Raw genomic sequence first — 15,721 nt, 5'->3', positions numbered from 1 at the left:
TGATTGGCTCAAAACAACCTGGTTGCAGAGCTGAAGGCCCATAAGCAAAATGCAAATTTCATATCGCATACTTCCAGGGTTTCTGTGCCCAACTGCCTGAGATGAATGTGAATGCTAATGGATAATGGATAATGGATGAAAGATGACATGGTAACTCTAAGTAAGACCCAACTCTGGTTAACAGGGATGAGTGATTTGCACTCGCTTATACATGAGCGCAATGCAAGAAAATCCATCAAATTGTTCTGATAAATTCAATGCCTGTTACTTTGTTCTCCCTGATCACATCCAATTTTCTGCTACTTTAATCATTCCAGCAGAGAGCAATGTGTAGATTGAGATACTCTTGGAGTCTGTCTTAAATCTGAATGACATTCACGTATATTGTCTCTCTGCAAGTTCACCTCAAGCTTCCTATTTCCTTACCTCCCATCCATCCATCTCTGGGGTGTAATCTGTCAAGATCACTCGAATGAAATGAAATCTGTTGTGCCGTATCAGACGGGCGTTCCCTGCTCCTCTCCGCATGCTTGGTGGAATCTACAGAAGCACGACTGCTGGAACGGGATGTCCTGGCATCACGAGTTCGAGAGGTAGAGGAAGAGAACCGGCAGATCCGACTCCAGCTGAGCCAATCGCAGGGCCTGGCTGCCCAGCCTGCCGAGGGTAACTATGGCAACCAGCAGTGGGTGGCATCGGCAGACACCGGTCCAGAGGACGTGGAGAACACAGCAGAGGAACGGGCCAATCACAGCGAGTGTTCTCGCTCGCCCACCGCGGAGAAGTGTGAGGTTAGATGGCATATTACATCCTGTCAGATGTGAGAATAAATGAAGGAACATACGGCGGCCCCAAAAAGTATTTCGACACTTGCGTGAGACCAAAAAAAAAAAGGAATTTCCAAGTGAAAAAAAAAAGCTTTCACAAACACTTTTCAAACAAAAGCAGGTTTGATAAGTTGAAATATGGTCCTAAATGAAGATATTTAATATATTGACTTAAATATCACCTCAACACCAATTGGTTAAAAACAGTAGTTTGATATTTTGTATTTATTGCAATTTATAGTGTGGCATATGTGTCCAGATTCTTTCTGTAGGGGCCGCTGCATATTAGAAGCTGTTTAAAGCTAAATAATGAATCTCAAGAATAGCTTGACAAAGCTGAAATTCTTCAATCCAATCTGAAACGTTGGCTCTTCTCTCCACACACAGCTGATTCACGTGGCATGTGTATGTGCGGGTCACAACGCCAGTCGGGACGTGGTCACTCTGGTCAAATCCATCCTGTTCCACAGGTAAGAAACAAGGACAGCGAAATTAATACTAAATAAATAGCAATATGATGGCATATTGTGTGGTAATAGAGCTTTGTTGTGAACATGCAGTATTAAAGAACAACAACTGTAATTTAGCTATTCTCCTGTAGAGTTTATAATTTTATTTAACATGTATTCAGTTGGCCTGAAATGAAATTTCACAGTTTCACTGTTTAAGTCATAAATACTGTGAAGGACACAATATTGTCACATATTTTGTCTGTAAAGTACATATATTGTCACACCACAGGATCATTCGGTTTCACTTTATTTTGATGGTCTCTTTAACACATTCTGTGCACTATAAGTAATGTATTACTGTACATGTCTACTAATTCTCTCATTATAGTGTTAGTAGACTGGTAGGGTTAGGGTTAGAATAAGTTTACATGTAGTTGCAAACTTACTCATAGTCAGTAGAATGTCTGTTGGAGGACATTCACAAGAAAGAGTTATCAGATATTAAGCACAGAGTACACTAATACTCTAATGAGAGTTAGTTGACATGTAGTTGCAAAGTTACTTATAGTCAACAGAATGTTCAAAAGGGACCATCAAAATAAAGTGTTACCGATCATTCAAAATAAAGTAGTGAAGCCACAAAATATCATCAAAAATGGTGAAAACCTCAAAAATGGTGACCATTTGGTAAAAATGGTATGCATTTTACCTAATGCATACAAACAAATCCTAACATGTCAACATCTCCCGTTTCAGGAGAAACCCACTGCACTTTCATTTCATCACAGACACGGTGGCCAATCAGATCCTCAGCACTCTGTTCCAGTCATGGATGGTACCGTCCGTACAAGTCAGCTTCTATGACGCTGATGAACTCAAAGTAAGAACCTGCCTCATAATGCTCTCATGACACCCCTGCCATTAACCACCCTTGCCCTTTGACCCAGAGATAATGACCATGTCACAGAGCATCAGTATATATCAGTATATGCAACGTTTCAGTAACTTAATGTCTTAATAAGTAGCGATAGTTTTGAAACGAAGCAGGTGGCGATGACAAGACTGAAGAATGATGCCGATCGCAATCCTCCCTGAGCTCATTCAGGCACAAACAACTGGAATGAAATACATGTCACATGTGCTTATGGATTGTAATGAGGGGGCAAAGGTCCCCCTGGGACAGTACGGCATGTCTGTGATAGTGGAAACATTGAGCTCGCTGTTTACACTCCAGCGATCTCAAGAGCTTTCACTCTCTGAGAATTCCTGCACGCTCCAGAGGGAGTCGAAAGCATAGAATTATTCATTTCTGTTCATATATTTAAACTGACAGTGTGACTTTTTTTCCACGACTTGGCATGCGAGTGCTGCCTTTGCTGTGGCGTTGAATTATTCACTGTCTGTTTGTGTTTTTTTAGTTTTTTTCATGCAGTGCACGGTACGCTGAAAGAGCGAAGTGACAATCAAAGAGCTTGCCTCCTCTTCACACACATGTGCGCGCACATATTCTAGGAGAGCGCATTCTAGTTTACATTACACTGCACACTCAAGGACACTCACATGAATGGATGCACACACTCATATGCACAATAACACAAACACAGTCTTTCTTGTCCTGTTTTGTGCTCTCGTTCTCCTCCCGGACTGCGTTCACCTCTGATTGTCAGCTGTTTGGCTCGGAGCCGTCTCTAATCACGCGGATTTTACATCCTGTGTCTCTGCTGTGCATAGAGACCTCTTTGCTCTCCTGAGTATATGAAAGCTAAGCTGCAGGAAATCTAGTCTTTTTCAATCAACCCCTCTCTGGCAGATTATTATTAAACCTGAGCTCAGGTCATTAAGGATGTATGCTGGAAAGATGAAGCGCACAATAAGAACTGTAGTGGGTTATTTCCACGGGTGCAGATGATGCTATAACCGCAGAATACAGTTCAGAGGAAAACATGGAGCAGACAATGAGCTCTAGTAGGTGATAGTGAACACATGCAGGGTTGAGATAGAGATGGTTGATTTTAGTAAAGAAGGTTTTGAATTCTCTGGGGAAAAAATTAATGAGAAAAATACTCACAGGTGTCTCTCTCTCTCTTTCTATCTCTCTCTCATTCTCTTGCTATGAATAGTCAGAGGTGTCGTGGATACCAAACAAACACTATTCAGGAATTTATGGCCTGATGAAGCTCACTCTCACCAAAGCTCTGCCATCCAACCTTTCAAAGGTCATCGTCCTCGATACAGACATCACCTTCGCCACTGATATCGCCGAGCTGTGGGCCATCTTCCGGAAGTTCACAGGTAATCAGTCACTTTCCTTCACGAGTCCTATAAAGCATCGGGACAGTGAAATGTAACCCTGATGTTGTGATTGCAGAGAAACAGGTGATTGGTCTGGTGGAGAATCAGAGTGATTGGTACCTCGGTAATCTGTGGAAAAATCACAAACCCTGGCCAGCCCTCGGACGGGGGTTTAACACAGGTACGGACACCAGCTTCCATCTCAACTCCGCTCATCAACCTTCACTGGGAACCAAACAGCAGAAATGTTTTCTGTCTTTGTAACTGGTTATTGACAGTGGAATTACTTTACAAACACAGATTAGTTTGATATGCGAGTATAATAAACGGAAAAAATTTAAGGGGAAAAGGGGTTAAAGGTAGGGTAGGCAATTTCAGAGAGGCTAGCAATAGCAAGCTAGCTTCGAGAGCATAAGAGCCCACCCTCCCTTTCAGAGCGTCTCCAAAGCCACGCCTTCTCCAAAACACATATTATGAGGTGAAATATTATTACAATTTATTTAAAATAACAGTTTTTCTATTTTAAAGCTGAATTTTCAGCATCGTTACTTACATCGTCACATGATCCTTCAGAATCACCGTAATATGCTGATTCACTTCTCAATTATTAATTAATATTGGTGCTCAGTTGTAAATAACGTTTCTTATTATTAATGTTGAGAACAGTTTTTGCTGCTTAATGTTTTTGTTGAAACCGTGATTCATTTTTTTCAGAATTCTTTGATGAATAGAAAGATCAAAAGAACAGTATTTAATTGAAATAAAAATATTTTGTATCTTTTTATCAATTTAATGCTGAATATATATATATTTTAACTTTCTAATGAAGTAGCACAACATTCAACATAATTAAGATACGTTTCTTGAGCTGCAAATCAGCATATTAGAATGATTTCTGAAGGATCATGTGACACTGAAGACTGGAGTAATGATGCTGAAAATTACACTTTGCATCACAGGAATAAATTACATTTTAACATATATAATATGTAACCGTTATTTCAAATTGTAATAATATTTCACAATATTACTGTTTTACTTTTATCAGTTATATACTGTTTTTTTTTTTTTTTTATCAAATAAATGCAGCCTTGTGGAGCAGAAAAGACTCCTTTCCAAACTTTTGACTTGTAGTGTATGTATAATATTTCATTAATTAATTACTCTTTAAAGTATTTACCCCTTTTTTGAAGGGGTTATTCATCGGGTGCGATCAAGTATAAAGATCAAATTGACATACATACAGTCTGTGTAGCCTTCGCAGGAATGAGCACACAGGGATGATCACTTCTAAATGGAGCACACTGCTTATGTCACATTTCATTTCAGGATGAAAAAATAAAATAAAATAGAGCATAGTTTGCACCGGGGTCCATTTGACAACAGGTGTTTCTCTTTTTGGGCTGCAGGTGTGATTTTACTCTACCTTGAGAGACTGCGCAGGATTGGCTGGGAACAGATGTGGAGACTGACGGCAGAGAGAGAGCTAATGAGCATGCTTTCAACATCCCTGGCAGACCAGGTCCATGTCCTTCATGAACACTTCATAAGAAGCATTTATTTCATAGGTCATATGAGATTGTGCTTTGCGCAACAGTAGTCTAAATGATGATGAAACCATTGCTGAATATTGTTGTATAATGCAACAAAATGTTTTATTGTTTTATGTCTTCACAGGATATATTCAACGCATTCATTAAACAGAACCCAGTTCTGGTGCATCAGCTCCCGTGCTTCTGGAACGTACAGTTATCGGATCACACTCGCTCTGAACAGTGTTACACTGAGGTGTCGGATCTAAAGGTAACTATATTAGCTGAACGTTTAGGTATTCTGGGTATAACCGACCAAACTGACCCAAAGGAATTAAGAATAACGAGTTGTTCAAAGTAAAAAGGCGTTCGAGCTTTTGCTTTAATCATTGGCAAATTCATTGTTTGTTTTACAAATTGTCTCTAATGCAAATGTTCACCCAGCCGTCACATTCATTTCCTGTCAAACTTCCATTTTAGTATGGAAATGATGTCTTTGAAGTTGTTTATTGCTCAGTTTTATTACTTCCTCCCGCAGGTCATTCACTGGAACTCTCCTAAAAAGCTGAGGGTAAAAAACAAGCATGTGGAATTTTTCCGTAATCTTTACTTGACATTCCTGGAGTACGATGGTAATCTTCTCCGACGGGAACTGTTCGGCTGTCCCAGTCAGGCCAGCTCAGAGAGCACAGTGGTGAGTTACTTAAGTAGTTTGTTATGCAGAATTATGCAAATATCTTCTTCTTTTTTTTTTTTTTTTGGAATAGCATGCAGATAATGTTTCTATTACCTGACAAATAGCACTGAAATACAAAATCCATGATACAATTGGTATTGTGTATTATTGGTATCATATTTCTGACAATCCTGGGCTATGGAAGTTCATTTCTAACTGAGATTATATATTTAATTCATATTTTTATATATAAATAATATAATAATGTGATTTAGACAGTAAAGAGAATAAATACATTTACATCTGTAAATTCAGACAAATTTTATTCTGTAAATTTGCTTTAGCTATGGAAGTGTTATGTTCCCTTGGTTTCGTGGTTTTGTTGTATTGACTTTTATTTTTAAGTGTTTTTAAGTGTTTTCCATTGTTCCCCGTTTTTACTTCCTGTTTAACTTTGTTCCCATGGTTTCTCTTGTTAGTCAGCATAGTGATTTATCAGTCTCGCCTGTGCATTGTTATCCTGTAACAAGGACAACACAGTGGATAACTCGCCTGTGGACTTGCTTCTGCTAATAGATACACAAACGCTGCATTGAGCATGTAAGATGTGCTGCTGCATAAATAGACATAAATCCCATAGCAGATATAGACAGGTGGAGCTGGGGGAGGTGGAGGGGTTCAGAAGAACTCTACAGGACTAGCATACAGCAAACAATGAACCAGACTATTTAAATGTTGAGCAAGCAATCTCATTGGCTGCAGGATCAGCAGAGGCCAATCAGCTTGTGCCATGTGGTAATGATGTGATTGCTTGTAACTGACCTATCATATATAATGTCATTTATACATAAAAGGAACTTTACATCTACTATATATTACACTCTTGTGACTTTCTTAAAACTTTATTTCTATATTTTCCATCTCACAAAAATGTTGTTTAAATTAACTTTCTTACTTCTCACATGAATCACTTACATTTTTATATAAAAATGCCATACTAGGAAAAACTTTTACTAACTTTCCTCCTGGCAGTCATTTTGCACTGTCTCACAAAAAGCTATTTGCTAGCACTGCTATTGACAACTAGCTCATTGTTCAGGTTTACTTATAAGCAAAAGGCACTTGATTATATTTTACAGACCGATCGGTGCATGACATCGAAAGCATATGAGCTTCATTTATGGTAATTACGAAATGGTGTAAACACAGCAACACGGAGCCTAATTTATGGTAAATACGACATGGCATGAATGCGGGCTGGGTTTTAAAAAGATGGGGCGTGTCTTTAGCACCCTAAAGCAGCAGATGGCGATACTTATATCTTAAGAGAACATGAAGACTTAAAAGAAACAGAAACAAGGGATTTTATAGTCTTAAGCTGGATCATTCTTAATAAGTAATGAATCCCCATCTCTAAAAGGAGCTCGGCCTTGGATTTGGACATGGAAAAACAGTATTGTAAAGTTGCAAAGGATAACACAGCCAGAGCTTGCTGGATGTTTCCTCCTCAGCACAGCTGATAAAGCATTTTATTATTATTTCTTTCCAGCTTCAGCAAGCACTAGAGGAGCTAGATGAGGACGACCAGTGCTATGATTTTCGGAGGGAGCGAATCATGGTGCACAGGGTGCATCTGTACTTCCTGCAGTATGAATACACACCCACAGATGATGGCACGGACATCACGCTGGTCGCACAGCTCTCTATGGACAGGTGAGGATGACAGACTGTCTGAACGAATCTGCAGACACGTTTGGGCCACTCATGCCAATGCAATTTAATTACTGAAGTGTCATTGTCGTGTTTAATGAACCCTGTGCAACACTTTGATTGAAATGAGAAGAGATTACTACAGCATTGCAAGTTAATAACATCTTCAAAACATGTTGAACCCTTGTGTTATTTTCAGATAGACTATTAGGGTTGCTGATTGAAAAAATTAAAAAGATTCATGCCATTGATCCATACATATGTGACCCTGGACCACAAAACCAGTCACAAGTCGCATGGGTATATTTGTGGCAATAGCCAACAATCACAAATTGTATGGGTCAAAAAATGATCGATTTTCCTTTTATGCCAAAAATCATTAGGATATTAAGTAAAGATCATGTTCCATGAAGATATTTTGTAAATTTCCTACTTTAAATATATATAAAAAATTATATTGTGAGTGGATGCAGCAAAATCGCGAACATAAATGGACAAATTTGAAGGCGATTTTCTCAATGTTTCGATTTTTTTGCACCCTCAGATTCCAGATTTTCAAATAGTTGTATATTGGCCAAATATCCTAACAAACCATACATCAATGGAAAGTTTATTTATTCAATTTTTAAAAATTGACCCTTGGGACTGGTTTTGTGGTCCAGGGTCACATATGTTAATGTAATGTAATGCAAATGTAAACAATAGAAGAAAATATTTGGAAAAATACATAAAAGTGTTCAGTGCATACCAAAAAAAATAGTAAATATAATAATTATTGATAGCATATATTGCTTTTTGTGATTAATTCAATTAACCGGTTGGCATGACATGTATTTAATTTGATTTAAAAAAACAACAACATTTGATTAAAGTTTGGGTTATATGTTAAATGTATAATAGTTAGGAAAATAATTGTCTATTAATTCTCCCCACTGAGCTATTTAAAACAAAGTCAGGCTTGAATCCTCTGTTTTCCCATAAAGTAGTCTTGCCTTTTTCACAAAGATGATTGTTATGCTGCACAGCAATGGTGTTTGTGTTTCAAACAAGTATCAACTGGAATTGTCTGACGTAGAGAAGATCAGAACACACCATGCTAATACTGAAAGCTTGCCCTGCAGGTTTGAAAAGTGTATCAAAAAGAGCCTGTAATCTTGCTTCACTTTGAAAGTTGCCCAACTACCCAAAATTTCACCAGAGACTCTTTGTATTTGTCCACAGACTGCAGATGCTGGAGGCGATCTGTAAACACTGGGAAGGCCCCATTAGTTTGGCCCTCTATATGTCTGATGCCGAGGCTCAGCAGTTCCTGCGCTACGCTCAGGCCTCCGAAGTCCTCAAAAACCGCAAAAACGTGGGCTATCATATCGTTTATAAGGAGGGTCAGTTCTACCCTGTCAATCTGGTACGCAATGTGGCGCTCCACAACGTCAACACACCCTACGTTTTTCTGACTGATGTAGATTTTCTGCCCATGTACGGCCTCTACGATTACCTCAGGTAAGACTCAGCGCTGTCAATTTGTTAGGAATAATCTGTTGATATAATGGATACATTTCTGTAATTCATCTGTGTTTTGTTTTTTTACTTTTCCATGTAGAAGAAGCATAGTCCAACTGGACATGGCCAATACCAAGAAGGCTCTGGTTGTGCCGGCCTTTGAGACGTTGAGATATCGCCTTTCCTTCCCTAAATCCAAGGCCGAGCTGCTGTCTATGCTGGACATGGGGACTCTCTACACCTTCAGGTACAGTAGACATTCAAAATAATCATATCTCAAGGAAGTTCATAATTAATATTAGGGTCGATGACAAATTAAGAGTGTCCGCAATAAGGAAAAAGACAATCCTTATGAAAATTCTAGTTTAAAACACATGTACCATGTTTTTAGAAATGTACTCTTTGTATTGATGTTGGTTTCATGTTTTTAAAAACTATACTATTATAAACTATACTATATATGCCTTGCCTATATATATATATAAACCTATACCCATTAGACACTATTCTTGAAAATAAATTCCAACACAGGGCTACAACAACTATAATGAAATGACCCTTCACAATAGATAATGCTTTACTATGAACTCTGTCAGAGAGCTACATATGGTAATTTATCTGTTCAATACAATACCTAACTTCACATCCCTCAGTTCTCACCATCTCCGAAAGGCCAATGTTGATTCTGGTTTTATTACGAGCTCAGTCACCTTTTCTTTGTAAGCAGAAGCTCCTCTGCTCTGCGTTGTGATTTTCTTAGACATTGAACACATGTGAGTGTACATATCTTAATCATTTCACAATATTCATAAATACTAGTTTTTGGGCAGTCATATACCATATGACATTTTTCAACCTGGTCTAACTTCGCTTTGTCATAAAAAGGTCAACTTATCTGATATTTTAAAAGACTTATTCAGTGTAACACTTATCAGTGTTGAATTAAAAAAAAATTCTAATAAATGATTATGATAAACTACTTAAGATTTGATTTGCTTCTTTAATTGGGCTTTTTTCTGGATTATAATATCGGGACTGTATCACTCCAAAAATATCTAAATGAATTTTAATTCAGAAATTAAAACTAGGAGAATAGCAGGAACGGCTAATAATCAAATCATTAAAATGTAGAAGTAAAATATATTTTTTTAAAATAAAACAACCAAAATTAAACACTTTATATGATTTTTTTTTTGTGACCATCAGCCACAAAACCATGAACACATGAATGTATTGGTAAATTATTTCAATATTAACTGAAAATCTTCAAATAATTTTTTTTAGATCAATGGGGTTCATCTGATAAAAATAAATAAATAAATAAATAAATGTGGGAATCCCTGTTATAGATGATGAATGAAACATATTTCTGAATGAATTAATAGGAGAAAAATGTGAGGATCACATCATTGGCCTGTTTTTGAAAGACCACACATAATAGTTCATGCATGTATTACTTTCCTGAAATGTAGGTATCATGTCTGGACAAAGGGTCATGCGCCAACCAATTACGCCAAATGGAGGACAGCCACAACGCCATACAAGGTGGAATGGGAGGCAGACTTTGAGCCGTACGTCGTCGTGCGACGAGACTGTCCTGAGTACGACCAGAGATTCGTTGGCTTTGGCTGGAACAAAGTATCCCATATCATGGAGCTTGATGCTCAGGTAAGGTTTTATAAAAAAAAAGTTTGGCCTGTTTCCACCGCCAGTTCAAGTGTCCAGTGTCCCTAACCTGTCGCATTTCCTTGTTCCAAAGGAGTATGATCTTATTGTGTTACCAAATGCCTTCATGATCCACATGCCCCACGCGCCCAGCTTTGACATCTCAAAGTTTCGCTCCAGTCCAAGTTACCGCTACTGCTTGACGACTCTGAAGGACGAGTTCCACCAAGACCTTTCTCGAAAGTACGGATCTGCTGCTCTCAAGTACCTCACAGCACAGAGGAACATCTGAAACCCGTTTCAAATGTACTTTAGCACACAGGAGAATGGCTCGGTCTAGTCGTTTGAGGCTCAACAGCCAACATGCTGCTCTGCTACATGTTACGGTGTGAAGAGGTACGAAGCTGCCCTGCTAAAATCAGAGCTTTAATCTTCTTTTTGATAAGTCATACAGCAGAGAACTGTGAAAACCAATGACATCAGCACCACAACCATCTCAGACTGGTGGCGAAAACTCGACCAAACATTTCAACTGCTAAAAAGCGCAAAGGACACCGGCATTCGTTTGTGATGACTCACTTTCTTATAGTCTAAAATGAACGTCATTATAAAGACCTTTTTTGACAATCAGGGCTTTTTCTTCACTAAAGATCTTCGGCTAGTGATTCATGGCGCTACGCAGCTTTGGACCTGGCTAAAACCATTCGATGAAGTATCGATGGGCCGAAAAGGACAAGACATGAATGAGCTTTCCAAAGACTCTTCTGCTGGACTGAAGTGTGAGGAGGCCATCAAGACAAGAGGGACATTTAAGCCTTATAATTTCCTTGTTATTTAAAATATTTAAAAGTATTTTTTTTTTTTTTAACGAAGACAAAACTGTTTATGAACAACGACCTACAGCCTATGTATGTTTTACAATATAAAAAAAGAAAATCATTATTTTTTAATTTAGAAACACTGATTTGCTTGTAGCGGAAGAAGCTTGAATGCTTGATAGGGGTGCAAGGGAGTATTCTGTGTGGTTTCGGAGGTCCCGAATGTTAGTCATTAATGATTTTGGTGAGAAATGATCGGAGCGTTATAACTGCTGCATTTATTACAAATGGCTTAAACATCCAGTGTCATAGTGTATGCCAGGACACTTTCTTGCTCTGAACTCACGTCACGTTCTTCACTTTTAAAAGTTTGCACTACATACTGTTACTCAAAAATGACATTATCAACTATGATTATATGATATATGATTATATGTACATTTGCATTGAGATCCACTTAAGGGACCATGAAAAAAAAAAAAAAAAAAAACGGAGCATCCAAGTTTCTAAAGGACTAAATATTTGTTGTCGGTGATATAAAACACGTTCTGTCATTGAAAGCGATATTTATTGTGTGAAATGTCAGTCACGTTCTGGTCAGTCCTGAAATAATAATCCAATGTCCAATTCAACATCAGTCACTCAAGTTATAAAAGAAAAAATAACATTGGAAACCTGACAAGAAAGTTTGTACGATCTATTGTACCAGTGGCTGCTGTCGCAATGTTTTGTTCCATCTTTATAAAGTATCGCTCCTCCAGGTCATATTGAGTTCACCCCTCACATGCCCCCCATGCCCTTCCGCTCCATCAGACTGCAGATTTACGGTAAATACCCGTGCCTTTGCTGTGTTGCGAAAACTGGATATTGATTGTACTACTGTACGCATCAGCGGGGCCTGCAAGAAAACAGGTACTCTATTTATTATTGTTGACTTAAATCAATCATATTTTTCTATGTAGGGGACAAAGTGCTTTAAATAAATTCTCCCTGTTTCTATAGTTTGTCAAAGTTCTTGTGCTCTTTATTTTACAAGTGTAGATGAGTCAGGCTGCTCTGTGCTTTTCACTTTTGAGTTGCTTCTATAGTTGGAAGGTCTACAATACAGGGCAGTGCTGATAAGAAAAAGCATTACCTCGTCTCTTTCTCCATACTAATCTCCCAAAGAAAAGGACATTTCATCCAAAATTTTTAAATCTGTCATCACTGACCTTCTTTTGTTCCAAACCTGTTTGCTATTGTCTTGTCTGTGCAACACAAAGGGGATTTTTTTGAAGAATCTTCACACAGCTCTTTTCAACAACAGTTCATAGACCTGGGGACCTTTATAAAAGGTTGCGTAGAAACCGTCCTACATTTGATCTAAGATCATTTCTCAAATGGGCATACTTGTGATTCAGAGAAAACTAACACACGCACTGAAAAGTGCGTACACCCTTCTTCCAGATGTCAAATCTATTTCTGCATTATAGGCCATTTTATAGCCTATAGATTGCCCGAAATAATTTACTCAAAGTATGCTAACTAATTGAACTTTAATTCAGTGCAATTATGCTAACAAGCAAAAGTGCGTACGCTTGCTTAGAATCTGACATGGCATTGAGACCGTTTTTATAAACCTGAACGTTGACGTGGATTTTAGAGTACGCACGTTTTATAAATGAGGGCCCAGATCTATACATTTCCTAAACAAACATAAAAAAAACATACAATTGGTCAATTTCTGAAGTCAAACCTTGTGAAAAAGAAGGGTGATTAATTGTATTGAATTTGCACTTCTAGTATACTTAAAATCTTAAAAGTATATAAAAAAGATAATATACTTGTATACACTACCGGTCAAAAGTCTGGAATCATTAAGCTATTTGTATATGTTTTTGAGTCTCTTCTGCTCACCAAGGCTGCATTATTTGATCAAAACTACAGTAAAAACTGTAATATAACAATTTAAAAGAACGGTTTTGTATTTTATTACATTTTAAAATGTAATTTATTTCTGTGATGCAAAGCTGAATTTTCAGTATCATTACTCCAGTCTTCAGTGTCACATGATCCCTCAGAATAATCGTCTAATAGGCTAAATAAAAAGGCCACTTAAGTGTACAGAATTAAGTACACTTTGTAATGACGTCAAATTAAAAGTTTAAATAATTAAAGCTCACCAAGTACTTGATTATAACTTCAACTGTAGTGTGTTTTTTAATAACATTTAAAGTTCGTCAATTGTAAGAACTGCAACAATTTTTCAATATAAAGGCAAGTAACTAAATTCTTGCCAGTACATTCAGCAGTACAAGTTACCAACTTAAGTGTGAAAAAAAAAACCAAAAAAAAAAAACCTACATTTGTATTAAATGCAATTAGCTGACCTTTAAACTACATTTAATTAAGATGCAACTACGTGCAGGAAAAAAAATCGAGAAAAATGAAGTGGCTGGAGAAGCAGCAGTGCATTAAAAAATAGAAATAGCTTTACAATATAACAATCACCTTCAGGGGCTGGATATGGCCTGTGGACTGGGAGTTTAAGACCCTTTCTTTAGATATTACAGTGGGCTTGTCATTACTGTTGACTGCAAATGACTTCAGCCAATCCATCTGTTAGTGGCAAGAGGCTGAAGTTGATCAATTGTTTTCCAAATGGATCTGACTCGTGTTAAAACAAAGTTAATTCCGGCAATTTCAAGAGAGAGACTGCAGTAACCGGAGCCCTGAGAGCGAGCGAGAGCTGTTTCCTGCACTGTGTGGGCTAATGCATGTGTAATTGCCTGAAGTGGCCCTTTATGACATCATGAATCAGAAACTATTGCACACAGTGAAAGAGTTTCAAGCAGCTTTTTCAGCATTCATTCACTCTACCCAGCAGCACATTACAGGAAAGGGCATGCAGGGGGAACTCTGCTCTCAGTGTGTGAGCGGTGCGGCTCAGGATGCCCCAGCAACAATCTAGTAAATGGACTCACATCAGGAAACATGCTCAAGCTTGAATAATTCATTAGATGCAAGACAGCGGCAAGTAAAAGGCTGTTTCTTGCTGATTCCAAGAGTCCCAGATGAGTCTCTGTTCTTCCAACTTGGGAAATTTGAATTAATTTCATTTAATCTAGTTTCATGTCCACTCTCATGACATGGCAGAAGGAAAAAAGAAATGTGCATTGTTAGGAAATCAGGTTGCTGTCACAACTGCCAGACCAAGCTTGCACTTTCTCATTAGTAACCGCTAGGGCATTATTTCCTCAGTGGTTTTCCCCCTTCGTAATGAAATGCACGTTTCTTTAGGAATTTGGCTTAATGAATCGCAACTATAATTTCCTGCATTTTACATCATTATTAGGGAGAAGTGTTTGTGTTAATAAAAAACAGAAAATAGAAAGAACAGAAATATGGAAACTGGAATTTCTCATTAATGGTATCATCTAAAGTCACACCCTTGTGAAAAAGAAGTGCACTTAATAGTACAGAATGAGCACTTCAAATCAAAGGCCGCTTAAGTGTATTTAAACAGAGTACACTTTCATGACTGTTTCTAATACACTCAAGAACACTATTAAAAAGTGCACTTTGTAATAATGACAAATAAATAAAAAAGTACTTTAATGTACATTTTAAATCACTGTTTTAATAATCTTTTGCCAGATATAAACACATATACATTTGACTGTATTTTGTTATTCAGTATTACATTTAAAGTAAATACATACTACATGTACTAAATTGCAACAGCATCATAAATATGTGTAATCAAATTTAAATAAGTTTCAACAGAAATTACATTAAAGTGTATTAGCATCAATGCAGTACATTTGACAATACACTTAAAAGGTTATAAGTGAATAAAAAAGCCTAAATTCAATCTGTTCATCATATAAAGCGATCAATTCATATGGATTAATTGTACGATCTCTTTATGAATTTTGCGTAGGCCTAGCTGTCAATGGAGGAACAGAAAGCTCTCAGATTTAATAAAAAAAATCTTCATTTGTGTTCTGAATATGAACGAAAGTCTTATGAGTTTGGAAAGACATGATGGTGAGTAATTAATGACAGAATTTACATTTTTGAGGGAACTATCCCTTTAACCATATTTCAAATTCAAAGATGTAATTAATCCCTATTTAAAGGATAACTGTCGCCAAAATGCAACCTATGGTCTTTTTGTTAATCTACCTGAGGCAAACTTTCGTTTAAAAGCATAATTAGGATAATATGGATAATATGCATTAGCATTATGCATAATTAAGCATAATGC

At 37.4% G+C, this 15,721-nt stretch overlaps 1 protein-coding gene across 6 annotated transcripts in view; it reads left to right on the top strand.

Moving 5' to 3' along the window:
* large2 (LARGE xylosyl- and glucuronyltransferase 2) overlaps positions 1-12,476 on the top strand; it is a 109,751-nt gene extending 97,275 nt beyond the window's left edge. For all 6 annotated transcript variants that reach the window (XM_082182196.1, XM_082182192.1, XM_082182194.1 and 3 more), the window contains 13 exons: positions 502-791; positions 1,215-1,297; positions 2,036-2,159; positions 3,400-3,571; positions 3,648-3,752; positions 4,981-5,093; positions 5,249-5,374; positions 5,642-5,797; positions 7,329-7,492; positions 8,711-8,989; positions 9,090-9,236; positions 10,462-10,657; positions 10,749-12,476. In XM_082182196.1, the coding sequence (XP_082038322.1) occupies positions 502-791; positions 1,215-1,297; positions 2,036-2,159; positions 3,400-3,571; positions 3,648-3,752; positions 4,981-5,093; positions 5,249-5,374; positions 5,642-5,797; positions 7,329-7,492; positions 8,711-8,989; positions 9,090-9,236; positions 10,462-10,657; positions 10,749-10,946 (2,153 nt within the window). In that variant the 3' untranslated portion in view covers positions 10,947-12,476. The remainder of the gene's footprint in view (positions 1-501; positions 792-1,214; positions 1,298-2,035; positions 2,160-3,399; positions 3,572-3,647; positions 3,753-4,980; positions 5,094-5,248; positions 5,375-5,641; positions 5,798-7,328; positions 7,493-8,710; positions 8,990-9,089; positions 9,237-10,461; positions 10,658-10,748) is intronic.
* Positions 12,477-15,721: the final 3,245 nt, after the last annotated feature.

The sequence above is a fragment of the Leuciscus leuciscus genome, assembly GCF_965113295.1.
Source record: "Leuciscus leuciscus genome assembly, chromosome: 10".
Lineage (NCBI taxonomy): Eukaryota > Metazoa > Chordata > Actinopteri > Cypriniformes > Leuciscidae > Leuciscus > Leuciscus leuciscus.
The sequence above is the reverse complement of the archived record's forward strand: the minus strand, read 5'-3'. Positions and strand labels throughout refer to the sequence as shown.